At 44.4% G+C, this 27,751-nt stretch overlaps 4 protein-coding genes across 4 annotated transcripts; 1 reads left to right on the forward strand and 3 right to left on the reverse strand.

Annotated features, from left to right (window-relative positions):
• Nucleotides 1-312: 312 nt before the first annotated feature.
• psmc2 (proteasome 26S subunit, ATPase 2) lies at nt 313-5,101 on the reverse strand. Its single transcript, XM_010887283.4, has 12 exons — nt 4,934-5,101; nt 4,432-4,469; nt 4,177-4,258; nt 3,885-3,984; nt 3,633-3,764; nt 3,462-3,534; nt 2,834-2,929; nt 2,161-2,325; nt 1,884-1,971; nt 1,551-1,753; nt 1,067-1,163; nt 313-643 (listed from the first exon to the last, which is right to left on the reverse strand). The coding sequence occupies exons 1-12, from the start codon at nt 5,004-5,006 to the stop codon at nt 486-488; spliced, it is 1,305 nt and encodes a 434-aa protein (XP_010885585.1). The 5' UTR covers nt 5,007-5,101; the 3' UTR covers nt 313-485.
• A 241-nt stretch (nt 5,102-5,342) lies between these two features.
• dnajc2 (DnaJ (Hsp40) homolog, subfamily C, member 2) lies at nt 5,343-10,795 on the forward strand. The gene is made up of 16 exons (XM_010887282.5): nt 5,343-5,535; nt 6,211-6,401; nt 6,651-6,726; nt 6,896-6,994; nt 7,184-7,406; nt 7,622-7,687; nt 7,760-7,851; nt 7,967-8,088; nt 8,179-8,328; nt 8,457-8,545; nt 8,655-8,724; nt 8,869-9,053; nt 9,326-9,426; nt 9,504-9,614; nt 10,331-10,485; nt 10,636-10,795. The coding sequence occupies exons 1-16, from the start codon at nt 5,478-5,480 to the stop codon at nt 10,702-10,704; spliced, it is 1,857 nt and encodes a 618-aa protein (XP_010885584.1). The 5' UTR covers nt 5,343-5,477; the 3' UTR covers nt 10,705-10,795.
• Nucleotides 10,796-10,805: 10 nt separating this feature from the next.
• Nucleotides 10,806-15,206, reverse strand: pmpcb (peptidase, mitochondrial processing subunit beta). The gene is made up of 13 exons (XM_010887281.5): nt 15,085-15,206; nt 14,569-14,706; nt 14,397-14,483; nt 14,161-14,290; nt 13,839-14,037; nt 13,426-13,505; nt 12,874-12,986; nt 12,638-12,781; nt 12,384-12,544; nt 11,686-11,771; nt 11,461-11,549; nt 11,268-11,343; nt 10,806-10,957 (listed from the first exon to the last, which is right to left on the reverse strand). Exons 1-13 carry the CDS (start codon nt 15,166-15,168, stop codon nt 10,893-10,895), a joined length of 1,452 nt encoding a protein of 483 aa, XP_010885583.2. The 5' UTR covers nt 15,169-15,206; the 3' UTR covers nt 10,806-10,892.
• Nucleotides 15,207-19,113: 3,907 nt separating this feature from the next.
• Nucleotides 19,114-22,712, reverse strand: LOC106024903 (flocculation protein FLO11-like). The gene is made up of 4 exons (XM_034290263.1): nt 22,637-22,712; nt 22,449-22,508; nt 19,191-21,877; nt 19,114-19,158 (listed from the first exon to the last, which is right to left on the reverse strand). The coding sequence occupies exons 1-4, from the start codon at nt 22,689-22,691 to the stop codon at nt 19,114-19,116; spliced, it is 2,847 nt and encodes a 948-aa protein (XP_034146154.1). The 5' UTR covers nt 22,692-22,712.
• Between the last annotated feature and the right edge of the window lie 5,039 nt (nt 22,713-27,751).

Raw genomic sequence — 27,751 nt, forward strand, 5'->3', positions numbered from 1 at the left:
TATGATGAGGGCACAAATCAGTCAGGCTGTCTGGATGGTCAAGCCATAGCTGTTACTAATACATAATCTGCTGTTTGATGCAGATGTATTTACATCATAAATGCCTATGAATAACTGAAGTCACTATGGTAGTTCAACACTGCAACTGCTTGTATTCTGTCCACATATCCAGTGCTCTGTTTAGTATTAGAACATATCTTTGAATTCAGGCATTTGGGATGTTGTTGTGAAGTTAGTAGCACTCAAATGGATGACTTAAATGTGCTGGAGGTGTCAGGTCTTTCACATCAATAAAAAAGTTTTATAGTACAATAACATTAATGAGTGAGATTTAATGAAAACCTGTTGATCAATACTTTAATAAACTTTCATTTTGTATGTATGTAATCTTGCGTGAACAACAGACAGAAAACGAGCATCGACTCTCCTCGAGCTCCCTTGGGAAACAAAGAGAGAATCATGTGCAGACAATGAGCCAGCGCTGCTTAGTTGTAGGTCATGTATCTCGGGGTGGCGCTGAACTTGGCGTAGGACTTGATGACCTTGTTCACGGCCTCCAGGAAGTCCTTCTCTGTGGCAATCTTCCGACGGGCGCGGATGGCGAACATGCCCGCCTCCGTGCACACGCTGCGAATCTCGGCACCTGACAACAAATCAAAAGGTGTGCACGTGGGCCACGCTGGAGTTGGACTGTGCAGAATTGCCGCTCAACAAACAACCTTGCACCCCAGAAATATGTCCTACCCTTGCTTTACCAGCTAATTTGACTGAGAAGATGTTTTAATTCACAGCAAAGAAGGAAAGATTTGACTTTGCCAGCTCTGGGATTCAATCCAGCAACCTTGCTCTTAAAGCCCCTTCTGCCTCACCAGCACTAATTTGCTTAAGATGAAAAATTAATAAACAACTCGATACAGTGTGAGCAGCATTTTTGGGCCGCAGTAAAGGGTGAAGGGTAGAGCACTAACTCACACAAGGTCAAATGCTAAGAATTATGCAGTAGCGCCACCCGGTGATCAATCAGTGGAACATCACTGATTCTGACCAAGGCATCAGGTCAACTTACCTGTGCTGTTGGGACACAGACGAGCCAGTAGCTCAAAGCGGATGTCTCTCTCCACACTCATGGAGCGGGCATGAATCTTGAAGATGTGAGTACGACCCTGAAACAAACAGTGTCAGTTACCACACGGTAATGCAGACATTATCATACTGAGGAATAAAAAAAAAAGAATACATTCATAATCCAATCTTTAAGATTACTTCAGTGGGAGTAATTGTCTCCAGCTAAACACAAGAATCACATCGGAAAAGAAGCCTTGCTTGGGTTTGTTTATTAAGACTGTAGATGCTTTTTCTAATTATGTAATAAATGCAATCAACTGAATGTACAACAGCTTACGTCCGCCTTTCCAATGCTTTAATCATTAGGTCAGAGAGGAGACAGAGGATGTGTAGTGTAGTCCACCACTGTTATCCAGGGTTTAGCAGGCTCAAGAAGTCCATGATAAAGGAATCAAAGTGCCTTTCCAGCCGGGCCCGGTTCTCACCTCCAGATCAGGCAGGCTGAATTCAATCTTTCTGTCCAGTCGTCCAGGCCTCATCAGGGCTGGGTCCAGGGTGTCGGGCCGGTTGGTGGCCATCAAGACCTTAATGTTCCCTCTAGGGTCAAAGCCGTCTAGCTGGTTGATCAGCTCCAGCATGGTCCTTTGGACCTCATTGTCCCCACCGGCGCCGTCATCAAAACGGGCCCCTACAAGACAAGTTACATCCCACACGTAAGGGAAGAAACAAAAACAGAGCAGAGCTCCGACTTCTGGTGATGGGACTAGTATCATGACCAGGGGTGAACTCAGTTCTAGCCCCCCTTCCCGAGCACTGACCTCCAATAGCGTCAATTTCGTCAAAGAAGATCAGGCAAGCCTTCTTGGTCCGGGCCATCTCAAACAGCTCACGCACCATTCTGGCACCCTGAGGAAGAGAGAACAGGAACACCTTGCTAAGTTCATGATCCTAAGGTAAAATCTAAGCGACGAGCCACAGAGATACAGACCAGGGACGAGCCTTGCCTTCCACCATCCCCAACTATAGCCATCATTAAGGGGAAAAGCTCAACTACAGACGCCAGAATCTAGGGGTAACTTCACCGTAGCGACTCACCTCTCCCACGTACTTCTGGACCAGCTCTGAGCCAATGACCCTGATGAAGCAGGCATCCGTGCGGTTGGCAACAGCCCTGGCACACAGGGTCTTACCCGTACCAGGTGGGCCGAACAGCAGCACTCCCTTGGGCGGCTCGATACCCAGATTGACAAACCTCTCAGGCTGGAGGCCGGACAGGGAACAGGAGAGAGAGAGATGTTGGCAAAGGTACAATGGTGGCAGTGTGTTTTAAATATGCACGGTGTGTAATATACCTGCCATCATATCAATACAGGAAATGGTTGCGTGACGGCTACTGATTTCCACAGCAATCAAAACGGTTAAAAGATGTGCTTTGCGTGTTACGTTATTCTGCAGCTACAGGTTTCGCCGCCTCCGGACCAACTTCAATGAAGTTCTACTTGAGAACTGAAGTTCTACATAGTATTATCAACGGTAGCAATATTCAACAATACCAACATTGACAAAACAATAGGCCTATTTTATCACAAAACAGCAATTGTCTAACAACCCCCCCCCCAAAAATCATAGAAAAATGAACCTTTTTTTTGTATTGGCCTGTGATTGGTCGATTCAGCAGAAACTATTGGCATTAGGTTATAGGCCCAAAAAACCACCACCACTGCATGTCTAAACATGAATGGCACAATGACTTTTGGGCAGCACTTACATGGAGCAGCGGGGTCTCCACAACCTCCCTGAGCTTCTCAATCTGTTCCTTACATCCACCCACATCACTGTAGGTCACATCAGGCTTCTCCTCCACCTAAGGGCCAGAAACAGAGAAAGACACTACTGATTACTCTGACGCCCGGAGGCGATGCGGATGAATGAATTCCTGGAATTCATGGTCGCATGTTTGTCTCATTGTTGGTAGGGCTCCTAGCCAATGCGGCAAAACCCCTGCAACTTATCCAGAACACTGCCTGGTGCTCAAACCACGTTCTCCCATGTCCCCTTGTTCCTACGCTTACACAACTGGCTTCTAACTGAAGCTCGCAACTACTACTAGACCATAAGGTTTGCCTCTGCACACAATTGACTTTCATGAATGGTCCTAGCTAATATTTTTCCCCCTTCTCCTCCAACACTGACTATGCTGATAGTGTTATTGGGTTATGTGGTTGTCACACATTGCTATCCCAAGACAAAGGCACTACATTGTTCCAGATAAGAGTCAGCTGAATTACTAAAATGTAACTGAACTGAACACCCATCAACACCCTTTTCAATCGGTGCAGATGAATGGTAACAAGGAAAATCTTCAAGCAATTGACAGAGCTGTTTTCACATTTTACCTGCATCATGGTAACAGTGGGGTCAATCTTGGGAGGTAGAGGAATGTGGATCTGATACTTGTTTCTATCCACACTGAAATATAACCGAAAAAACAGGAGACTTCAGAATCCAACAACGACACAGTACATACGCAGTACAACGCACTTAACGGAGCAAGCCATAAACCTTACCCGACCCTCATGCCCTCCTCGATGTCCGTGGGAGCCACCTGGTCACTCAGGTCCACCACAAACTTGGCAAACTGTTTCACATTGATTATGTACTTGGGATCTTCCGAGTCGGCGTTGATGATCTTTGTGCATCTGCCGGGGAAAAACAACAACAACAACAACAAACATGTGGTTAATTTTCTCAAACTAGTCAATAATGGTGGAAGCCAATGGAAAATGATGCCAGTGAGATGGGTGAGAAGTGTGCCACACCTTGCCACCTGCAGTGGCTGCTCGCTCTGCAGAGTCTGTTTGTCTGCAGCAAGATCCCACAGGGCAGGTGGCGCCAGGCCAGTGTCGGATTCCTTAATGCCTGCAGTTTTTTTTTACATGGTAAAGATCAGTACGGTTAGTGCAATCTGTCAGCCGCTAAAAGGCAACATAGCATGTATGTTCTGAATGTGGTTGGACATACTAAACACAAGGTCAGATTTGAAAGGGTCAATGTGATCCCCTTTAATGTGTTTGACATTTGACACAGGATTCTTTGCACGTTTCAACCTACCTGTAAGCTCATTGATCTTCTTAAGCAGGTTTTGGATATCATCTTCCACTTGTTTAATCTGTCTGGAATACGTACTCTGGCCCTGTATAGGAGGAGCAGTGACCAACATTCAATCAATATGTATTTACTTGAAAATGAATATGCTTGCCTACAACAACATTAGACAACATTCTAATTACAAGGACAAGGATCATTACAATCCACACAATGTAAAATAGCTATTAATGTACAGCTATACAGATGGTTGATACTTACATAAGTTTTTAATAAGGCGATATCTCCCTCATCCAAAGCTAGAGGACAAAAATACAAATGAACCGTTTATGAACTTATAAAACCATTGCTACTACATAATTATTACAAATATTATATTGCTTTCTAATGAAAAATATCTTTCTTTTCAGGATTACTACTGTAGCTAACTAGCTACTTTACCACTAAGGCATTCTACTTCAGTTTAAAGAACCAGTGACAGATTTGTGCTAACATAAATAGCAAATAGTTCAATAGCCAGTGCTTATAAAAAAAAAAATGCGAAGTGAGCTAGCTCACGTAAATACCGTAACATTTTCTTTTATTAACTAACGATAGCTATTGTAGTTAACTAGCTTTATGAAACAGCTTTCCATACTGACTTTCTAAGTTAGCTACCTAGCCATCTAAGCTAGCTAGCAACTCAATTTAGCTAGCTGCTAACATAACCTAACGTTACCTAATAAATACAGTGAAAGGGGTTCTCAAAAACCTCATTACATACATCTGATAGGTTTATCCTCCTCTTCTTTTGCATCTTTGATTTTCCTTTGATCGCCTCCCAAATAATCCGGCATTGTTACTTCGTTATCTGAAGCCTTCCTAAAAAATGTTTGTCACAGCACAACAACGATTACACAGCAGGTTTGATACTTCCGCTCTGCACAACTGACAGGAAATGATGGTCGGACATTTATTTGAGATTAAACAATGTTCCTTTTTTATATATATGTATATATATATATAAAATATATTTGTATGTTACCAATATATTTTCCAATGTTTGAATATTAGTTGAATATTTAAGAGCCACACACCAATATATTATCCTAATTAGTCATTATTCTTTAGGAACCAAACATTAAGTACCCTATGTGTGATTTCGGAACTATAACGGTGTAAAGCAAGGACTACCCAGTAAGGCACTTGTGAAAGCAGGCCCATGTGGTGTACTGAAAAAACCGGGCGACATATACTAGCTAGCACTTTAGGAAAAAAAGAAAACTGAATACATTTCACAGCTTAATGTTATAGTTGACGTTTTCAGGATGCTAATAGAAGCATTGGAAGGGGACGTTACAGTCGTCTGCTGTAATGCCATTCCTGGTAAGCGTTGAATTAGACGTGAAAATACTGCTGATACTGACCATTGAACAGTAAAGCATGTTGCTAGTTAGCTATCTTACTAGTAAGCAACTCTGCTAGCCTGGTACCGGTATATGAGTTACCTTTAGTAGTTCACTTTAGCCAGCTACCTAATACTAAGAATTGTTCCCCTTGTCAACATAGCTAGTCATTTTAGTCTTTCTTCCAGTAAATTTGCTTTGCTAGCCTATTGACTCGCAGAATGACACACTTGGTACTGTGCATGTTTGCTTTTGCTAAATTTAAGCTTTGAATGAAAGCACCTGCGCCACCGTTGTATTACACATTTATTGTAGCCTATGTAGAGCTAGATATTATTCTTACAGGAAATATTCGGTTATTTGTAAGCATTTTTATACTTTCAATAAATCTATCAACTTACTAAATAAACAATTTCGAAACCTTGTATTTGTCCAATAATGTACCCAAAACATTATTTAAGTTTGTATATCTGTCAATACTTGGTACTGACAACGTTATCTGTACATTGTACATTTCAGAGTTCTGGGATAGTTATAGATGCTGTCTTACACAGCTCTCAACTGTTGTAGGTAAATACGTTTTCTAGAATGCGAGCCAGAGAGAATCTAGCTAGATGGAAGTGATAACTGATGTCCTCTTCTTGCTCTCCCTCAGCCTCAGTGCAGATCGAGGTGGAGCCGGTGGGTCGGTGGTTTGAAGCTTATCTTAAGAGGAGGAACAGGAATGTATCTGCCTCCTTCCAGGAGCTAGAGGAAGAGGAGGAACTGTCTGAGGAGTCAGAGGATGAAGAGCTGCAGCTGGAGGAGTTTCCCCTGCTGAGAACACTGGACCCCAAAGACTGGAAGGTAGTAACCACCCTATAGATATATAATTACTAGAATGTACATTCCCGTTCATGTCAGTGTTAAAGGATGGGTTCACCAGTAACCGTTTTTGTGCCTGTACAGTCTTCCAGTCAAATGGCTGTGGTCTGAGGGGCATCCACCCTTCTAGTAGTTTATCAGGAGGACTATTCATTTCAGAATAGTTAAGAATACTATTTAGTTTTACTTTTAATCTGTAATTATCTTCCTCCTCCTTGTTTATCTTTTCAGAATCAAGATCACTATGCTGTCCTTGGACTGGCTCACATGAGGTACAAGGCAACACAGAAGCAAATCAAAGCTGCTCGTGAGTATACATCCATAGTTCATTTCAATATTATATTTACCTATTTGACTATTCTGTTTTAGCCAAAACTATTGTCCAGTACTACTTAAGTACTGGAGTGCATACATTGTAATTCTTCTTTCTTTCCTGCAGTAAAGCTGCAGCAAGGTAATGCTATGTTTCTCAACAGACAAAGCGATGGTGTTGAAACATCACCCTGACAAAAGGAAAGCAGCCGGGGAGAAGATTGTAGAAGGAGATAATGACTACTTCACCTGTATAACTAAAGGTAAGGATGTTGAAAAACAGTGGGCTTGTGTGGCTGGCCAGCCATGTCATGTTGGGTTGTATTGTCCCAGGGATCACATGAACATCCAAAGACGTTGCTTTGGATAAAGGCATCTTTTACATTGGTCTCATAACTCACATGTACAAACAGACAGTTATAACAAACACTGTTGTTTTTGTCTCATTCCAGCTATAGAAATTCTATCTGATCCTGTGAAGCGAAGAGCATTTGACAGTGTGGATCCTACCTTTGATAACAGTGTGCCCTCAAAGGGTGAAGGCAAGGAGAACTTCTTTGAAGCGTATAGTCCTGTTTTTGAGAGAAATGCCAGGTGGTCTTCCAAGAAACATGTGCCCAAACTGGGATCAATGGATTCCACTTTTGAGGAGGTGGATAATTTTTATTCTTTTTGGTAAGCATCAGCATACTCAGTGGCCATTGCCTTTTGTTTAACACTTTAAAATGCAGGCAAACTACTCTCTTCCATCTTTTTAGTGCCCAATTCTTTTTTTTTACTTGCTTTATTATGGAATATTTTCACAGTTTTAGGTTTCTGGTTGATTTTGTGGGAATGTGAATATTGCATATCAATATTGCAGTGTTCATTGTAACCCTGTTCTTATCAAGGTACAACTTTGACTCATGGAGAGAATTTTCTTACCTGGATGAAGAAGAAAAGGAGAAGGCAGAATGGTGAGTAATATCGACACAAAGTATGCATCTTGATCTCGGTAGTGTCTGATTTGTTTGCATTCATCTCTTCAGTCGTGATGAGAGGAGATGGATAGAAAAGCAGAACCGTGCAGCCAGAGCAACCAGGAAGAAGGAAGAGATGAACAGACTACGGACACTTGTTGGTGAGAGCACTTGACAAAGCTTAGATGATACCCGTTTAAATGAACAACAGAAACTCTACTTAAATACCTGACCGATGGTTTCATGGAATGACACCGTGTGCGTTTCTGTTGAAAGACACCGCTTACAGCCTTGATCCCAGAATAAAGAAGTTCAAAGACGACGAAAAGGCCAGGAAGGAGAATGAAAAGAAGGCTAAAGCGGATGCCAAGAGGAAAGAACAGGAGGAGAGGGAACGGGTCCGTTCAACGCATTTGCACAGCCGTGGTTATTTACAAACTTCCCATGTTTTCTATCAGCACACTTCATTGGATTTCTGTGTTTGTTAGGCTCGGCAGGCAGAATTGGAAGCAGCACGGCTGGCCAAAGAGAAGGAGGAAGAGGAGGCCAAACAGGTCGCCCAGCAGGCCAAGAAGGAGAAGGAGATCCAAAAGAAGGCAATCAAGAAAGAAAGACAGAAACTCCGGACAACCTGCAAGGTGCTGACTGAACGGGTCTTCATTAAAGTTGTCATCTTCAGGGCATTCGTTTCTTCTGACAGTAATGTGGTTTAAATTGTGTGATTAATCTAAGTACGTTCTTGCCATGTCTTTTCCTTTTTCCAAAGAACTGGAACTACTTTGGTGACAATGAAACAGACAGTGTCAAAATGATGGAAGAGGTGGAGAAACTTTGTGACCGCTTGGAGTTGGTGAGGTAAGGGACTTCTCATAGCTTTCAAAGGGTTCTTTGAATTCTCTTAGTGGCAACAGTTGAAACAAATCTGGAGTTGAACAGAGTTCTGTTTGAATCTTTCCTCATCTAGTCTTCAATCCCTAAATGAGACACTGGCATCAGGGTCAAAGGAGGATGCCAAAGTAGCGGTGGAGAAGCAGGTAACATGGCACATGACACCACACATTGGCATGTGTGCATGACTAAGGATCCAGATGTGCATGTATCGAATGCTATTTACACTACAACGTGCAGTTTTGTGAATGGTATTAACCTCGCTCCGTTGTTTCCGACCACACGAACAGGTTCAGGAGGTGAACGCCCAGCTGCAGAAGGAGAAGGACGCGGAGGTTCAGGCCAGACAATCTGCACGCACCGCCGAACAGGCCAGTGGAGGCGGAGGAGGGGCAGGAGGCAAGGGCTGGAACGAGGAGGAGCTCCAGCTGCTCATCAAGGCGGTCAACCTGTTCCCTGCTGGAACTAATGCCAGGTACCCTTCCCAAGGCTGCGTTAAACACACCCGAGGTGGGCAGCAATGTAGTACACCACCACTACTTTTAAGTGGCTCCGGATAAGGGTGTCTAGCTAAAGGACTTAAATGTCAGAAGTGTATATATATATTTTTTTTTTATCATGACTATGCAATGGCTGTTGAATGTAGCTTTGTTTTATTCGCAGAGGGGAAAATTGAAACTGCTGGTTTAGTAAGGCTTGCAGCTTTCCTTTGGAAGTGAAGTGCTTTTTCCCCCTTTTTCTCTCTAGGTGGGAAGTTATTGCAAACTACATGAACTTGCACTCCTCCAGTGGCATCAAAAGGACGGCCAAAGATGTCATCAACAAAGCCAAGAATTTACAAAAGCTTGGTGAGCACCATGTGCCATGCCACCAGATGTCGGCATCTTTGTGCAACAACACAAACTTATTTCTTACCTGTTTTTAGACCCCCACCAGAAAGATGAGATTAACAAGAAGGCCTTTGAAAAGTTCAAGAAGGAGCACGCTGCAGTACCTCCAACAGTGGACAACGCAGTTCCGTCTGAAAGATTTGACGGTGAGTGCCGAAACGCTTTCATTCAAACACAAGGCTTAGGTAGTACATTTTCTTGCCCAAAAGCCCCTTGTATCCAATTGTCTTTATATCCATGACTGACTGTATTTGGTCACCAGCTACGTTCCCATCCAAATGCTGACAGATTGCTATGAAAGTATTCTGAAATATGGACTTGTCAGACGGACTTGTGAATTAAATGTAGTCTGTAATGGTGTGGTGCATTCAAGGTGTTTTTCACAAACATGTACTGACTTCTGTTTTCACTGCATACAGCAAATGTCTACTCTGGTCCTGCACTCTAACCACAAATATGGTGCAGGCAGTTCAGAGATCAAGGATGAGAGCAGTAATATTTATTTCCCAACAGAAGCCCTGTCATGTCACCATAACAAGACTCTTTAAAATGATTGTACAGGGCCATCAAGCTCATCCACTTGCACAACTCTGGGAAGGTCATGCTGGTAACTTATTTCACCTGTAGACACAAACTGCATGCTTTCACAGTGCCCTATTGTGTCTACCTGCCTAACACCTTTACTAAGGAGCAATGGTCAAAGGTTCTTTCTGGACCGGGCCTGACACAGTGCAGTTCTCGTGTCACTCTTTTGTAGTTCTTATTGTGGTGTGTGGACTCTGCTTATCGTTCAATCACTTGTTTTGTTTGGACAGCCCTCTATGGCACTCACCGTGTTCCTTTTTGACTGTTGCCGCTCTAGGGGCAGAGGCTAACACCGCGTCCTGGACCACCGAGGAGCAGAAGTTGCTGGAGCAGGCCTTGAAGACCTACCCCGTCAGCACCACAGAGAGGTGGGAGAAGATCGCCGCTGCTGTGCCTGGACGCACCAAGAAGGACTGTATGAAGAGGTATAAGGTGAGTTGGGCCTCGTTGTGTTACCGTTGGGGCCCCTGTGTGTGCGCGTGTGATTTGAATGCATCTTGGTGTGAACAATTGAGGACAAGATAGGTGACATATGTCCCAGCTGCAGTTCACTAAAGCAACTTTCTCCCATCTCCAATACAGGAACTGGTGGAGATGGTCAAAGCCAAGAAGGCAGCCCAGGAACAAGTTGGTGGAAAAAGCAAAAAGTGAAGCACCTCAACAACAAATAGCCCGTGTTCCTCTTTTAACATTATTGTGTTGGTCTTTATTTTATAATAAAATTAAAAGGAAAAAACACAAACCACTTATACTCTGTTTGTAAAGGTTGACTTGTTTATATACTGTACAGTTGGCGGTTTGCTGTTATTTACGTTCCTAGTTATTGATAGTGCCAATTCTCAGGTTCTCATCCAGTACATCCCACTGCGAATTCGGTTGTAGTCTGGAAGCTGTTCAATAGGTCCTTGAAACGAGAGAGAAATGGAATTCAGTTATCTTAACACCACAACGTACAGTTTTATAAATAGTAACAACCTTAAACGGCTAAATACAGTTGTTCTGAGCAGCAGAGGGGACTGGAAGGTCTCGACTGAGTGCAATACTATGGTTTCTGTACTGTCTGCCACTGTTGAATGAAAAGCATGTGTATATTTATAGCTGAAGTTGCATTACTGTTTGATAATCCCCAATGGCTTTATGATTTCTAAGGGGGAAAACAAATACCAGTAAAACTGCATAATTTGACTGTTCTTGATAACAGAAATCCCACGTACCAACTGCTGCGATGGCAGGAGATTTATCATAGATGTATTTTGTACACACGTCCTTGATGGTCTTTGCATCTATGGCCTTTGAGAGAAACATTTCAAATAAAGACACTGCAATAATTTCCCAATACACTACACGAGTGTCTCTGCAATGTTACTTCACAGATACAGTGGGTCGCTGAAACGTTCATTCACTCACGTCAATTCTGGCCTCCAGTTCGTGCAGTGGGATCCTGCGACTGTAACAAAGCATTTGTCTGCCAATGTCCTCACAGATGGGGGTTGATCCTAGGAGTTGATTTTACACAAGGGAATGTATTCTAAGCCTTCTAAGTACGGTTTGAATGACTGGATAACTCCATAAGCATTTAAGTATAAATTGGCACCAAAAGGTCAATTTCCAACAAAACCCCCAGAAAATTACCGTCAAGATGCAGGAGCATGTTTGTCTTTAAGAGGTTCTTCGCTCTTGCAACTTCACCCTCAGTCACGCTTGTGCAGAGAGACATCCTTGGGTTAAAAAAAAAAATTACAAAGTAAATATTAGTGTTATTCAAGACTGAATTCAATTTTCTCTGACTGAGCAGAAGGCTGGATAAGGTCTTACATGAATGCAATGCTACAGTTGATGTACTGTTTCTGCCCTATTTAGTGAGACCTTATTTTGTCCTCTGTTCAGTCTAAAGACTGGCCAGATTCAGACTGCAAGGGCAGATTTGTTTATACATTATCCTTTACAGGTCCAGCAATTAAGGTGGATACATAACCAAATCAGTTCAGTAGTTTGCAGGTTCTAGAGATGGAACTGAATGGCTTTTAATATGTGGTAGCGAGAGACCGACAACAAAAGGCCTGCCTACTTGTCCGACTGTCCTCTTCAACAGACCACTGGCACACACCAAAGGATTTGCGTGCACACAGACGCGGTCACATTCCAATCCTGGCTAATTTGGTTTTTGTAACTAAAAAAAAATATTAAAACTGAATCATTCATTTCCTTAACCACTCCAAAACCATTCAGATTAGGCCACCTTTCCCGAAAAGGTTCCATGGCCGTACGAGCACCAAACTTGGTTGGGTTCTGCTCGTTTAGGCAGGCAGCTGGCCTGAGTCGGTGCTCACCATTCCAGCTGGGTGAAGTGCATCATCTCGTTGATGGTGCCGGGCTCACACACCATGTAAAGTCCCCACAGCCCGGTGTCGGTGTAACAGGTGTTGAAGGACTGGAAGCTGTGGCACAGGTTTCCCTGGCAGGCCATCTGTGCCAGCTTGCTGGAAAGATTCTGGCAAAGGGCAACGAACGGACTGTAAGAGGAGGAATCAACCCCGGAGGGAGACCCGGCGTTGCTGGGCACGCGAACGGCAAATAAACTTACCACACCGCCACCAAAGGAGCGGTCCCAGTTGCCGATGAGCGTGTTCGCCACCATAAGGGGAATGGTATCGGGATGCGACCAGCCTACTGCTTCCACGGCAACGGCAATGTGTGCTAGGGGCATCTTGTCGTCACGAACCCGGATCTGACCAATCGTTTAATAAAACGGTCAATAAAGGTTTAGAACAGGGAGACATTTTGTGCACTTTGCCTTTGTGGAGAAAAATTATGTCCTACCTCACTTCCAGTGAAGTTACACAGCGGGAAGGACGGGGCCTCTCCCTTGTATTTGGCAGGTAGATTCCCAAAGTGGTACTTGGCCAAATCGATGAGCTCACTGTGCGAAACCCCTGTTTGACAGACAACGTTAGCACAATATAACCTCCATCTATTCATTTCTCATATTAACAACACCTTAAATCCAAAGAACGGTCACGTGAGTATCCCATTAAAATCAACATGCTCCTTGAAAAACACCCATCTCAGACATCACAACCAATCAAAAGAATTCCAATCCAATTGAGGAGCAGGTCATTTCAGGAAGGGGATGTAAAGCTCAATCTGTTTCAGTAGGATGGAGTCCGTGGTCACATTTTATCCTCTAAACCAGTGACTGGTTTGCAAGGTGTGACTTAGCTATAAATACATTTCATGCGGATGTTTCAAAGGGCTGGAATCCATTGTCACTAATTTTGTTTTCAAAACGAAACCCTTTTTCTTTAGATGGAAGGAGATGTGAGATGGATGAGCATGCGACTCTTGTTCTTTAACATCAGTAAAAGGACTAACCTCCAGCAGCAGCCAAAACAATTCTGGGTCCTTTGTAGTGCGTAGTGATGTATTCAACAAGGTCTCCTCTGTTAATGCTTCTTTAAACATGAACAAGAAAAAATTAAGTCAGAGCATAACTATAGATAACCCCTATAAGACAATCTGGTCTTAATTGAAAGTCTTTACCAAATCTAGGGATATATTCGGCAGGATGAACAGTTAGAACAATAATAAGTAGTTATGCACTGTACATTTCTATGTTAAAATGTTGTAACATGCTCTCGGTTGTGGGTCATGCTCATTAGGGACCAATTAGAAGAAAAATGAGACTCAGCCAAGAGAGTATTAGCTTCCTGGTCACAAGAAGAAACCCCAGTCCCGTAGTGAAAGCAACCCAGGCCCTAGCAGAGCAAGACGACAAAAAGTCCTACTTGATGTTCTGAGTAGGGCCCAGGATGGTTCTGCCCAGTGCTGTGGCTTGGTAAGCAGTGGCATGTAGGTAGTCAAACACCACCTCCTGCAAGTTGGTCTCCACTTCTTGCATCTCTCGGAGGATGACCCCTCGCTCTCGCTCAATCTCCGCTTCTCCCAAAGTGCTATTCTGAATGATGTCTGCCAGGATCTCAACCGCTGGAGGATAAAGCGAGAAGAATGTTTTTGAGCACAGTCTTGTGCAGAGGTATGTGATTTCCTGTGCCACACACAGTTTGGTGACACGATGACATAACATTTCTAAATAGTTCAGGGTCGTACCTCTGGGAAGGTCCTTCGAGAATGCTTTGGCATAATACACAGTTTGCTCCCTGGAGGTGTACGCGTTTAGGTGGGCCCCCATATTTTCAATCTCCAGTTCCAGGTCAAGCTGTGACCGCTTCCTTGTACCCTGCCAAACATGTCACTGATAAACATGCTTATCGAATTTGCATCAACAGAGTAATAGTGAATTGACCGCAGTTGCTGTTGAAATTGTCTAGTAGCTATAATTTTACCTTGAACGCCATGTGTTCCAAAAAATGAGCTGTGCCATTGTTTCTCTCATTCTCATAACGACTTCCGGCATCTATCCAAAGACCGACCTGCAAGGAATTAATTGATCACAACGGCTTTAGCACACTGCTACAGCAAGGCAGCTGTACTGAATAATGAGAGTGTACTACTCACTGTGCACGTCGACAAACCAGAATCCTCGGATGCTACACGTAGTCCATTTTCTAACGTGGTAACCTTGGTTTCAGGGACATTTAACACCACTTGGTTGGCGGCCTGGGTAGCTAATAGTCTGCGTGATCCAACTAGGGACTACAATTTGGGAGGAAACGTGAAGTTATATTCCTATTAAAATCATCTAGTTCTACACTAGCTACACATGTACTGAGCTAGCTACACGATAATCCTTTATAGCATGTCCAAGTTTTACTCGTCATTCTAAGTCATAGAGGTTCCTTGTCTAGCATATTACGGAACAGGTAGTTTTACTGTTTTAAAGTACCGTAATGTTTGATTTTCTTTTCATTTTGCACGCAGTGTTAAGTGTCCCTAGAAGAAATAGCACAGCAGATCACAGGCCATGCTGCCGGGAATTTAGATATCCCTATTATTATTTTTTTAAGTCTATGCTTATCATTCTACCAAGATTTACCTAAAATGTTAGCTAACCATCGGAATATTCAGACTCACCCTGGTTAAGACGTTTGTCTTCAATAAATTCCGTTTTAAAAGACTGCTCCCAACAAACGTAAGGCGCTGTAAGGACGTCGCCATGTTGTTTATGTCAGACGAGATGGTCTTACTACGCGCGCGCAAGTGCGACTATTTACTTCCTGACGTAATTCCTATGTAACACGATTTCGTTCCCGATTACAGGAATGCTATAGACTTTGAGTGTATCTACTGTACCAAAACTATGTAACATACAGATGTGATGTGTTACTTTTGTATCCAAACAGAAATATTAAATTAAAAACCTGCACTTTTATACACGTCCCTTAATCAACCTGCTGTTTTCAGTAAAATTATATTTCAAACAAAATGCGTGTTATTCATATCAAGACTATAGTCATGTAAACTAAGTTACAATATATTTGATATTAAACATTGTCTAAATAAAGCCAAAGGAAATGATATCCCTTATTCCGCACATATGTATACGTGCAAAACAACATTACAATGAAATTGATTGAGAACATAATTTTACTCTATGTTTCTTGACGACATTAAAGCCCACATTATTGTGGACCCTATCACTCAGCAGGATAATAATGATCTCTTCGACAAATGTTAACAATACATTTACAATATTGTATTTCCAAAATCTGAACGCTTTTGGAGAATTCGACCTTCTCTTCAAACATCATTTACAGGTCAAAAACGGTTTCGTGTTTTTTTGTTTAACATTAACGCTTTAAAATCTGATAACATTTGGGAACAAAAATGTGTATATATAATGTTTTTTTTTAGCAGTTAAATAGTTTTGAGCTTTTGCTAATGGCCTTTAAAAGAACTTGGATGTTTCGCTTCGATTGTTTCTCTCTTTACTGTGGGGTATCATGAACATATCAGTCATGTCCAGTAGATGGCAGCCTGATCAAATCCCACTAAAACCACCACCAGAGATTCTTGGAGACCGGTCTGTGAGAAACTTATTTTACCGTAGGAAGCCTATTACTTCGTGATGGGAGAAACGAAGCTGTCCGAAACTACGAGCCAATTGAAAATGTGCATGGAAAAACGATTCTCTGATTCGAAACCGTCTATGTTCGAAACACGCTGGCGACACCTGTTGGCCTAATACGTGTAAGGGAATTGGAAGACTACCAGTAAATAGCGGGCGTTTCGTATAGGCCTAAACACCGAATAGAAAATGTGATGAGTACACAGTTAAGTGGAGGTAGACGCGGTGTCTACTCATGGAACATATCACAAAGGTTTAGCTTACAATGTTATTAAAAAGGCAGTAACATCTTAAGCGAAGCTGTGGTTCCTAAACCTGGAAATGCCCACCGCATTTGAGCGTTTTCATGCCAGCAGTATTTTCATGCCAGCAGTATTTTCATAGACATACGGAAATATCACTTAACGAAAACCGACGATGCAACAATATGAAAATCTCAAGGATGTTACGGATAATGTCTCTAGATGTCGCCAGCACCCATCACTAGCTATCACCCATGAAGGCATTATTCATTTTAATGTAGTAAACAGTGCGAGAATTCCGGCTGACTCTGCAGCATTTGAAAACCGGACTCGAGATATTATATGCTAAAAACATAATTATGACAGACGTTACTTAAAGTCCCTCCCACAAGGCCAACTTCGAATGGAAGGCGTTCCAGGATTATATGTGGTGTTCGCAGCAGCGGGGACGAGGAAAAATCTGCATTAACATGCCACATTATATTATATTTTAAATAACTTTGTACATTTGAAAACATGTGACCAATGTTAAAATCTTTGACGAAATTAAATATACCGACCCACGTTATATGCTGCGTTACAATAACAATAATAAACACCTACCATATAAATTGGGGAGTAACTGATTACAAAAAAAACAGTAATCTGTTACCAACAAAAATAATGTAATTGGATTACAGATAATTTTGAAAAAATGTATGATTACGAAATAATTATGACACGTGGTAGGTTTTAATTTATGTTAAAAACATTGTTGTTTGAACCAAAATATGAATTGCGCACCTCAGTTGTGTGTGTGAGATCATCATGCGCGCAAAGGTGGACGCGCATAACCAGTTTAGTGACGGAGGAAGCGCTAGTTTAGATTTCTCCGGTTTTGGTTATTTGGATGGCTGGTAACAGAATATATCTTCGATAATATTAGCCGAGTCATATAAAATGTTATTTAGTTATCTACTAAACGCATAATTCTCAGGACAATGATAGGCAATAGGCCTACCTGGTGTTATATCTTTCAATGTATCAAATGCACCGAACAGCCAGGAGTTGCTAATAACTTTTACAGAAAATTTTAATAGATTAGGCTACTATTTGTTAGATAGCTGTAACATGTCATTTACTTTAAATTAATATTGCAGGTTTATAATCACAGTTTATTTCTTTCATTTTCGTTTTGAAAATCCATCACTGATGGCCATAATCGCAGGTTACGTTCGCGCGGGTAAATATTACTTCGACGCGGGTGTTCACGATTGCAAAACGTGCATTCGCGTGCTTGGGGTTACTGCAACATTGTTGGTTGTTGAGCAAATCATCAGACTACTGCAGATTTAGTTTATGCGCGAAAAGCTACGGATATCTTAATATTTATATACAATGTCAGTATTTATCTTTCAACAATGTTTTGAAGCAATTAAAACATGAATAAAAAACAGAAAAGGCTAAAACATCATTCGATTTTGGGTTATGTTAAGCTAAAAAGTCAGATTCTGGAAGATCAAGGTTCATTGGATTAATTGGAATGACTGAATATCTGACAGACCTTTAGAGTGTAATGTAGAGATGTAGCCCAATCATACTGAAGTAAAAATCAATGGTTTAGAAATCCATTTCCAAAGGCACTGTGGCCTACACGCTTAAATGCAAATTCCGTTTTTGGCTAGCTATGTAAACTCTAACATTGATTGATCCCGCTAACGGTGTTCAGTTGGTTATAGGCTATTCATTTGTTTTCCAATGCCTCTTAATAAGTAAATCCTCTAAAAGTAATCAGATTATGTTACTAAATTTAAGTCATCAAAAAGTTTATTTACTGATTAAATGTGGACAGGTAACATGTAACTAACAGATTACATTTAAAAAGTTACCCAACCCTACATACTGTGCATTTAACCTCAAACGAGGGACAGTTAGGCCTTGCTCAAAAATAACTTAGTCAAAATCACTGACAACTAAGGACAAGTATTTAAGTTTAATTGAGAAACAAAACATGCAGAAACTATGTTGCGACTGCCGCGCTGGAGGCTTCGATTGTGTCAGTTGACATTAATGGATTCAGTGCATGTAGCATCGGTCGTGGTGGAGTTGGTTGGGGCTGCTGCGCTGGTGGCTTCGATTGTGTCAGTGGTGACATTAATGGATTCAGTGCATGTAGCATCGGTCGTGGTGGTGTTGGTTGGGGCTGCTGCGCTGGTGGCTTCGATTGTGTCAGTTGTGACATTAATGGATTCAGTGCATGTAGCATCGGTCGTGGTGGTGTTGGTTGGGGCTGCTGCGCTGGTGGCGTCTGTAGTGTCAGTTGTGACATTAATGGATTCAGTGGATGTAGCGTCGGTCGTGGTGGTTGAGGCTGCCGCGCTGGAAGCTTCGATTGTGTTAGTTGTGACATTAATGGATTCAGTGCAGGTGGCGTCGGTCGGGACATTCATGGATACTGTGCTGGTGGCATCGGTTGCGGTTGTCGCACTGGTGGCGTCGGTCGGGGCTGCTGTGGTAGTGCCGTCATTTGTGACATTAATGGATACAGTGCATGTAGCATCGGTCGTGGTGGTGTTGGTTGGGGCTGCTGCGCTGGTGGCTTCGATTGTGTCAGTTGTGACATTAATGGATTCAGTGCATGTAGCATCGGTCGTGGTGGTGTTGGTTGGGGCTGCTGCGCTGGTGGCGTCGGTAGTGTCAGTTGTGACATTAATGGATTCAGTGCATGTAGCGTCGGTCGTGGTGGTTGAGGCTGCCGCGCTGGAGGCTTCGATTGTGTTAGTTGTGACATTAATGGATACTGTGCAAGTAGCGTCAGTCGTGGCTGCCGCGCTGGTGGTGTCGGTTGGGGCTGCTGCGCTGGTGGCGTCGGTTGTGACATTCATGGATACTGTGCCAGTAGCGACGGTCGTGGCTGCCGCGCTGGTGATGACGGTTGGGACTGCTGCGCTGGTGGCCTCAGTTGTGACATTCATGGATACTGTGCCGGTGGCCTTGGTCGTGGCTGCCGCGCTGGTGGCGTTGGTCGTGGCTGCCACGCTGGTGCCGTCGGTCGTGGCAGTTGTGACATTCATGGATACTGTGCTGGTGGCATTGGTTGTGGCTGCCACGCTGGTGGTGTCGGTTGGGGCTGCTGCACTGGTGGCCTCGGTTGTGACATTCATGGATATTGTGTCAGTGGCGTCGGTCGTGGCTGCCGCGCTGTTGGCGTCGGTTGTGGCAGTTGTGACATTCATGGATACTGTGCTGGTGGCATTGGTTGTGGCTGCCACGCTGGTGGTGTCGGTTGGGGCTGCTGCACTGGTGGCCTCGGTTGTGACATTCATGGATATTGTGTCAGTGGCGTCGGTCGTGGCTGCCGCGCTGGTGGCGTCGGTCGTGCCAGTTGTGACATTCATGGATACTGTGCCAGTAGCGACGGTCGTGGCTGCCGCGCTGGTGATGTCGGTTGGGACTGCTGCGCTGGTGGCCTCGGTTGTGACATTCATGGATATTGTGCCGGTGGCCTTGGTAGTGGCTGCCGCGCTGGTGGTGTCGGTCGTGGCTGCCGCGCTGGTGCCGTCGGTCGTATCAGTTGTGACATTCATGGATACTGTGCTGGTAGCATTGGTCGTGGCTGCCATGCTGGTGGTGTCGGTTGGGGCTGCTGCGCTGGTGGCGTCGGTTGTGACATTCATGGATACTGTGCAAGTAGCGTCGGTCGTGGCTGCCGCGCTGGTGGCGTCGGTCGTGTCAGTTGTGACATTCATGGATACTGTGCCAGTAGCGACGGTCGTGGCTGCCGCGCTGGTGATGACGGTTGGGACTGCTGCGCTGGTGGCCTCGGTTGTGACATTCATGGATACTGTGCCGGTGGCCTTGGTCGTGGCTGCCGCGCTGGTGGCGTCGGTCGTGGCTGCCACGCTGGTGCCGTCGGTCGTGTCAGTTGTGACATTCATGGATACTGTGCTGGTGGCATTGGTTGTGGCTGCCACGCTGGTGGTGTCGGTTGGGGCTGCTGCACTGGTGGCCTCGGTTGTGACATTCATGGATATTGTGTCAGTGGCGTCGGTCGTGGCTGCCGCGCTGGTGGCGTCGGTCGTGTCAGTTGTGACATTCATGGATACTGTGCTGGTGGCATTGGTTGTGGCTGCCACGCTGGTGGTGTCGGTTGGGGCTGCTGCACTGGTGGCCTCGGTTGTGACATTCATGGATATTGTGTCAGTGGTGTCGGTCGTGGCTGCCGCGCTGGTGGCGTCGGTCGTGTCAGTTGTGACATTCATGGATACTGTGCCAGTAGCGACGGTCGTGGCTGCCGCGCTGGTGATGTCGGTTGGGACTGCTGCGCTGGTGGCCACGGTTGTGACATTCATGGATACTGTGCCGGTGGCCTTGGTCGTGGCTGCCGCGCTGGTGGCGTCGGTCGTGGCTGCCGCGCTGGTGGCGTCGGTCGCTGCTGCCGCGCTGGTGGCGTCGGTCGTGTCAGTTGTGACATTCATGGATACTGTGCTGGTGGCATTGGTTGTGGCTGCCACGCTGGTGGTGTCGGTTGGGGCTGCTGCGCTGGTGGCGTCAGTTGTGACATTCATGGATACTGTGCCAGTAGCGACGGTCGTGGCTGCCGCGCTGGTGGTGTCGGTTGGGACTGCTGCGCTGGTGGCCTCGGTTGTGACATTCATGGATACTGTGCCGGTGGCCTTGGTCGTGGCTGCCGCGCTGGTGGCGTCGGTCGTGGCTGCCGCGCTGGTGGCGTCGGTCGTGGCTGCCGCGCTGGTGGCGTCGGTCGTGGCTGCCGCGCTGGTGGCGTCGGTCGTGTCAGTTCTGACTTTCATGGATACTGCGCCGGTGGTGTCGGTCGGGACTGCTGCGCTGGTGGCGTCGGTAGTGTCAGTTGTGACATTCATGAATACTGTGCCTGTGGTGCTGGTCATGGCTACAGGCCAGCCCGTCGTGGCTTCATCAATGTTGTTGTCGGGGTAGCCGGTCGTGGCTTCTTCGCCGGTGGCGTCGGGCCAGCCGGTCGTGGCTTCTTCGCCTGTGGCGTCGGGCCAGCCGGTCGTGGCTTCTTCGCCTGTGGCGTCGGGCCAGCCGGTCGTGGCTTCTTCGCCTGTGGCGTCGGGCCAGCCGGTCGTGGCTTCTTCGCCTGTGGCGTCGGGCCAGCCGGTCGTGGCTTCTTCGCCTGTGGCGTCGGGCCAGCCGGTCGTGGCTTCTTCGCCTGTGGCGTCGGGCCAGCCGGTCGTGGCTTCTTCGCCTGTGGCGTCGGGCCAGCCGGTCGTGGCTTCTTCGCCTGTGGCGTCGGGCCAGCCGGTCGTGGCTTCTTCGCCTGTGGCGTCGGGCCAGCCGGTCGTGGCTTCTTCGCCTGTGGCGTCGGGCCAGCCGGTCGTGGCTTCTTCGCCTGTGGCGTCGGGCCAGCCGGTCGTGGCTTCTTCGCCTGTGGCGTCGGGCCAGCCGGTCGTGGCATCTTCGCCTGTGGCGTCGGGCCAGCCGGTCGTGGCATCTTCGCCTGTGGCGTCGGGCCAGCCGGTCGTGGCTTCTTCGCCGGTGGTGTCGAGACAGCCGGTCGTGGCTTCTTCGCCGGTGGCGTCGGGCAAGTCAACAGCTAAACATCGAATGTTTTATACATATATAAAATGTTAACATTAGGCTCACAATGCAAACTTAAAGCTGATGTCACAAATTGGCTTCTGCCATGTGCAAGTAAACTGAATGACAACAGCAGTTCTTTCATATAAACTCTCCCTTTCAAGTGAACTCGCTATCTCAACTTTGTGTTGATCGACTTACAAAAGCTTTAGAAAGTATACAACCTTAACCCTATTGTTCATTTGGGGAGAGATTATTTTTTTGTAATGTTAGCAATGTGAGAGTGTAGAGTTTTCCATTTGACCAATATATTTTCAGGCATTTTAGGACGCACTCATACACCCACACTTTCTGCAGATAAGTGTTGTAAAATGATCATTCCATTAATATATATCTGATAAGGCTTTTTTTTTTAAATGCCCTAAACATTTACTAAATACTATCTTAGATGCCATTGAGGTCCCACTAACACAAGTGAACATAGCAGAAACGCTAACTCTTCTGAAGACATCACCACCCAGCAAACAGTACCCCAGTGACAAAATACCATGATTATGGGTAAGAACATATCTGTGAAACAAACATACCTAGAAATCTCTTAGAGGTTCCATCTTCCTTCCAGGACTTTTCAACAGGGAAGCAAGAAACTGAGGAATTTTAATTCACAATAGGTTTAATATTGATTACAGAAAACCCAAGTTGACATTTGTCAATGAGACCGTAACATTAAACTCTTAAAATTTGGCAAATGTATCCAAATTAAAAAAGAACTCACCTTTAAAGATTTCAACCATCACCACAAAACGCAGACTGCCTGTCACAGCTCCCATGTTGTCAGCAATAGCCTTTGCTATTAGCAAGCAAAGTCACAGCACAGCATGTAAGAGTCTTATATAGGTTACTAATTGCCCTATAATCTGACAACCACCTGAAGCCAATCATGACTTAATGATCAATTGATAAGCTTGATTGAAGCACAACTGTAACAGAGGTTTCTTCTGGCAGGCAATCTCTCTATATTTCGTATTTATATCAGCAATGTTTTACAGTTCTGGTCTTATTTTACATCATTTTCTATAGGATTGGATAGGTCTCTACTATGTATTCTTTGAGTCTTACAGCTGTGTTATGTAAATGTTAGCTTTAAGTCGCCTTGGGATGAAACTCTCTAATTGTATTATTAATAAAAAAAATTAGAAATCTTCCTTTGGAGGAGGTTCCTCATTTGAAGGACATTCCAATGGTTGTGACACCTAATCTGCTGGAGAGGCTCAGTGGGGTTACAGATATATCTGTCCAGTTCGAATTGCTCAAGACAACATCAGGAGACTGTAGATTGAATAAACTACAAATACCATGCATCAAAAATAATGACTCAATATTATTTACAGATAAATAGGTTGACATAACGTGGTGTGTCTTCAGGGAGGTGACTTTTACCTGAGATGGTTTCTGACAGTTTTGTAGAGATTAATCATAAATTATAAAAGCAAAGGAAGACATTGGGGACGCCATCTGAATTAGAAATATATCAAGAATATATATTTTGACAGAAGGGGTTATTGTAACAAATTCTCTTTCGGATTACACTTGAATAAAAGGAAATATAGGACCCATATGCGGTCGCTTTTTTGTAAATGGTTCCTATGACTGATTCTTTGTCCCCCTGGGCCAATCATTTTAATTTGATAAAAGCTGGATTTCAATGACAGGACGCTAAATGATTCCAGATTTCTCCCACATCAGTCCCTTGGAGTCCATGCACACACCTAATTCCTGCACACACGCACTGACCAAGACCTAATCTATAGTCCCCTCCCCAATTCCATTTTGGGGAAATAACTGTTTTCTTGTATTGGAGGGTTGCGGCCAGGTCCAATAGAGAACCTGTATGGGGCATTATCTTTCTTCTTTTCCACAAAGATAGTCAAAGTCTTGATACATTCGCGGACATGAGGGAGATATGTTAGTAGCCATCAACAATTAAATTGTTGTTTAATGCAATGGCCAGTGTTGCTCCATTAGGATGACAGTTGTTTCAGATAGTTACAAATGGCCTTCTGTCAATGCATTTAAAAAAAAAAAATATTCAATCAATTATTTATATTGACTTAATGTCATCATATTTGACTTGTGGGGTTAACTGTTATTAAACACATAATATCCTACAATTAGTAAATTATCCCATTGTGGCACCTTGTTCCCTGAACAAGGTTATAGACATTAACCAAAGTAAAATCCTGATTGGCTTGAGGTGTGTGTCCGTTGGCCTATTTAAGCCTCTTACAGGCCGCACTAAACCAATACTTGTTGGTAACGAAAGCTGTTATTGAAAACATGGGAGCTTTGAAAAGAGTTTTGCTTTTTGTGGTGCTCCTTGAGGTCTTGGAAGGTTGGTGATTGTCGTTTTACTTTCACTGTCTGTATTCAGCCAGAAACCTGACCAGAAGTCTTTCAAAAATCCCCTTGTTAAGTGTGTGTTTATTGTGACATGTCAACTCCTTAGTTTCTTGTGTTCCTGCTGACAAGTCGCAGAAGCAACATGGAAACTCACTCCAGAGTCTTCAAGGTCAGTATGTCTTTGTCTCTCTGTCTATCCCTTCCAGCAGTGTTTTCTGTCCCTGCAAAGAACTACTACAAAACATAGCTGTCAATTTATACTGCTACTTGGTTAGTTGAAAACGACACAACTGGAGAACAACAGTATTCGTGCCGCCACAATGTTGAATAGTGGTTCTCTGTAGTATAAGACTATTGTTGGGGAAAAGTAGAAGTAGCCTGTTAATCAACTGCACATCAGTGACGATATGGCTCTCAATGATGTGATTGTATTGCCAGTACCAAGTAAACCACTAAGAGCCATGGTTTAAGAAATTACTTCTGCCCAGTAGTGACCTTGATTGAATAATTTTCAGTCTGTAAGAACTGGTATCCTGGATGCAGGCTGAGGCATGATGATGATCCACAAAATGTTGTCTTAAGCAAGCAGAACAGGTGCGCTCCTTTTTCCGAACTGTGCTCTTGTTTTTGTGTTTTCTTCCCTAGTGCATTTGGACACTGATGAAGAACCGTCCAAGGGCGTGTTTGTCCCCATTCAGACAACATCTCAAGTCACGGCGGCCTACGACAACTCTGCTATTCCACTGCCTGAAGACACAAGTGATTCTACCGCCACTAGTGAAACCTCTGGCCTTGCAGCCGACGAGCCCTCCACGAAGGCTGCCGCTAGCACCACCTCTGGCCTCGCAGCGGATTCCTGTGCACAAACCATGGGCTTATTCAACTGCTTAGTTCAAAACGGAGTTGGTTTTCCTGCAGCGGATTGAGTGGAAATGTCCACAATCACAGTACATCTACGAGTATATCAATTGTGACCTTGCGAATTGAAACAATAAAAGAGAATTCAGTCAATGATTTTTGTTCTCCTGAACCTCTTCCAGGAAGTACTGCCACAGGGCATATAGGGGGTTAGCTCCTCTTCTATCCTGCACTAACAAAATCCTAATGTTGTGCCAAAGGTTATGGAGATCTTGTAATGGCTAGAAATTTGAAGGGACTGGAAATGTTGACTAGAGAGAATGCAGTGGAAGACTCAAAAAGCTCTATCAGATGAACAATACCGACAGTTCCAGAAAACAAATCCAGTGACCTTTGCCCAGCCTCTGACATAATTGCCAACGGAACGCTTTTGTCTTAAATTTCCCTTTGGGGTGCGTTGCTGCTATGAAACCAAAAGGCCTCATGTAGCAGAGATTGCAGCATGCAAAAGAACATAATTCGTGGCGTAACAAACAATAGCAGTCTTACAAAGCACAGGGTTGGTCTGTGGCTGAGATTCGAACCATTGGTGCTTTTGGCTCGGGGGACAGATGGCCTGGCAGCCTTGCCCATCAGGCCTGTTTTCCAATGGCCCATCTTTTTTTGGGTGGGTTGCCTTGGCCCCTCACGTCATTATTCCGTCTGAGCGGCACTGGGCATTATCTCCATTGTGGCACTGAAGTGACTGACCAAAAGGGAACCTTGGGCTATGTCTATAACCATTTCTCCCCGAGGGAGGTAAAGAAGTTCCACACATTTTGGGCCTCACTCTGTTCAAGTTGCTGCAGAGGGCGCATGTGAAATCTGTGTATACCGGTGTAGCTGGGCATATTATATAACAGAGGGTGTGGGGTTCCTGGCGGCTGCACACCTGTAAGGCCTTATCAGACGTGATTGTGTTTGTAGTCACCGAAATGCTGGACGCATCCGTCTCCCCATTGTGGCACCTTGTTCCCTGAACAAGGTTATAGACATTAACCAAAGTAAAATCCTGATTGGCTTCAGGTGTGTGTCCGTTGGCCTATTTAAGCCTCTTACAGGCCGCACTAAACCAATACTTGTTGGTAACGAAAGCTGTTATTGAAAACATGGGAGCTTTGAAAAGAGTTTTGCTTTTTGTGGTGCTCCTTGAGGTCTTGGAAGGTTGGTGATTGTCGTTTTACTTTCACTGTCTGTATTCAGCCAGAAACCTGACCAGAAGTCTTTCAAAAATCCCCTTGTTAAGTGTGTGTTTATTGTGACATGTCAACTCCTTAGTTTCTTGTGTTCCTGCTGACAAGTCGCAGAAGCAACATGGAAACTCACTCCAGAGTCTTCAAGGTCAGTATGTCTTTGTCTCTCTGTCTATCCCTTCCAGCAGTGTTTTCTGTCCCTGCAAAGAACTACTACAAAACATAGCTGTCAATTTATACTGCTACTTGGTTAGTTGAAAACGACACAACTGGAGAACAACAGTATTCGTGCCGCCACAATGTTGAATAGTGGTTCTCTGTAGTATAAGACTATTGTTGGGGAAAAGTAGAAGTAGCCTGTTAATCAACTGCACATCAGTGACGATATGGCTCTCAATGATGTGATTGTATTGCCAGTACCAAGTAAACCACTAAGAGCCATGGTTTAAGAAATTACTTCTGCCCAGTAGTGACCTTGATTGAATAATTTTCAGTCTGTAAGAACTGGTATCCTGGATGCAGGCTGAGGCATGATGATGATCCAGAAAATGTTGTCTTAAGCAAGCAGAACAGGTGCGCTCCTTTTTCCGAACTGTGCTCTTGTTTTTGTGTTTTCTTCCCTAGTGCATTTGGACACTGATGAAGAACCGTCCAAGGGCGTGTTTGTCCCCATTCAGACAACATCTCAAGTCACGGCGGCCTACGACAACTCTGCTATTCCACTGCCTGAAGACACAAGTGATTCTACCGCCACTAGTGAAACCTCTGGCCTTGCAGCCGACGAGCCCTCCACGAAGGCTGCCGCTAGCACCACCTCTGGCCTCGCAGCGGATTCCTGTGCACAAACCATGGGCTTATTCAACTGCTTAGTTCAAAACGGAGTTGGTTTTCCTGCAGCGGATTGAGTGGAAATGTCCACAATCACAGTACATCTACGAGTATATCAATTGTGACCTTGCGAATTGAAACAATAAAAGAGAATTCAGTCAATGATTTTTGTTCTCCTGAACCTCTTCCAGGAAGTACTGCCACAGGGCATATAGGGGGTTAGCTCCTCTTCTATCCTGCACTAACAAAATCCTAATGTTGTGCCAAAGGTTATGGAGATCTTGTAATGGCTAGAAATTTGAAGGGACTGGAAATGTTGACTAGAGAGAATGCAGTGGAAGACTCAAAAAGCTCTATCAGATGAACAATACCGACAGTTCCAGAAAACAAATCCAGTGACCTTTGCCCAGCCTCTGACATAATTGCCAACGGAACGCTTTTGTCTTAAATTTCCCTTTGGGGTGCGTTGCTGCTATGAAACCAAAAGGCCTCATGTAGCAGAGATTGCAGCATGCAAAAGAACATAATTTGTGGCGTAACAAACAATAGCAGTCTTACAAAGCACAGGGTTG

This window comes from Esox lucius, chromosome 23, assembly GCF_011004845.1.
Source record: "Esox lucius isolate fEsoLuc1 chromosome 23, fEsoLuc1.pri, whole genome shotgun sequence".
Taxonomy (NCBI): Eukaryota; Metazoa; Chordata; class Actinopteri; order Esociformes; family Esocidae; genus Esox; species Esox lucius.

Excerpts from the sequence above, each read along its gene's own strand:
- psmc2 (XM_010887283.4), bottom strand. The coding sequence starts at position 5,006 with ATGCCGGATTATTTGGGAGGCGATCAAAGGAAAATCAAAGATGCAAAA. Across the intron at positions 2,930-3,461 it reads CCACTGTTACCATGATGCAG|GTGGAGGAGAAGCCTGATGT; the intron begins GTAAAATGTGAA and ends TCTGGCCCTTAG. Across the intron at positions 1,972-2,160 it reads TCCAGAAGTACGTGGGAGAG|GGTGCCAGAATGGTGCGTGA; the intron begins GTGAGTCGCTAC and ends TCTCTTCCTCAG.
- dnajc2 (XM_010887282.5), top strand. The coding sequence starts at position 5,478 with ATGCTAATAGAAGCATTGGAAGGGGACGTTACAGTCGTCTGCTGTAAT. Across the intron at positions 6,727-6,895 it reads GAAGCAAATCAAAGCTGCTC|ACAAAGCGATGGTGTTGAAA; the intron begins GTGAGTATACAT and ends GTTTCTCAACAG. Across the intron at positions 9,427-9,503 it reads CAAGAATTTACAAAAGCTTG|ACCCCCACCAGAAAGATGAG; the intron begins GTGAGCACCATG and ends ACCTGTTTTTAG.
- pmpcb (XM_010887281.5), bottom strand. The coding sequence starts at position 15,168 with ATGGCGACGTCCTTACAGCGCCTTACGTTTGTTGGGAGCAGTCTTTTA. Across the intron at positions 12,987-13,425 it reads TGTTTTGGCTGCTGCTGGAG|GGGTTTCGCACAGTGAGCTC; the intron begins GTTAGTCCTTTT and ends TCTGTCAAACAG. Across the intron at positions 10,958-11,267 it reads TCCTGCCATCGCAGCAGTTG|GACCTATTGAACAGCTTCCA; the intron begins GTACGTGGGATT and ends TCTCGTTTCAAG.
- LOC106024903 (XM_034290263.1), bottom strand. The coding sequence starts at position 22,691 with ATGGGAGCTGTGACAGGCAGTCTGCGTTTTGTGGTGATGGTTGAAATC. Across the intron at positions 21,878-22,448 it reads AACCTCTAAGAGATTTCTAG|CTGTTGACTTGCCCGACGCC; the intron begins GTATGTTTGTTT and ends TTCGATGTTTAG. Across the intron at positions 19,159-19,190 it reads CGACCGTCGCTACTGGCACA|CGCAGCAGCCCCAACCGACA; the intron begins GTATCCATGAAT and ends CGACGCCACCAG.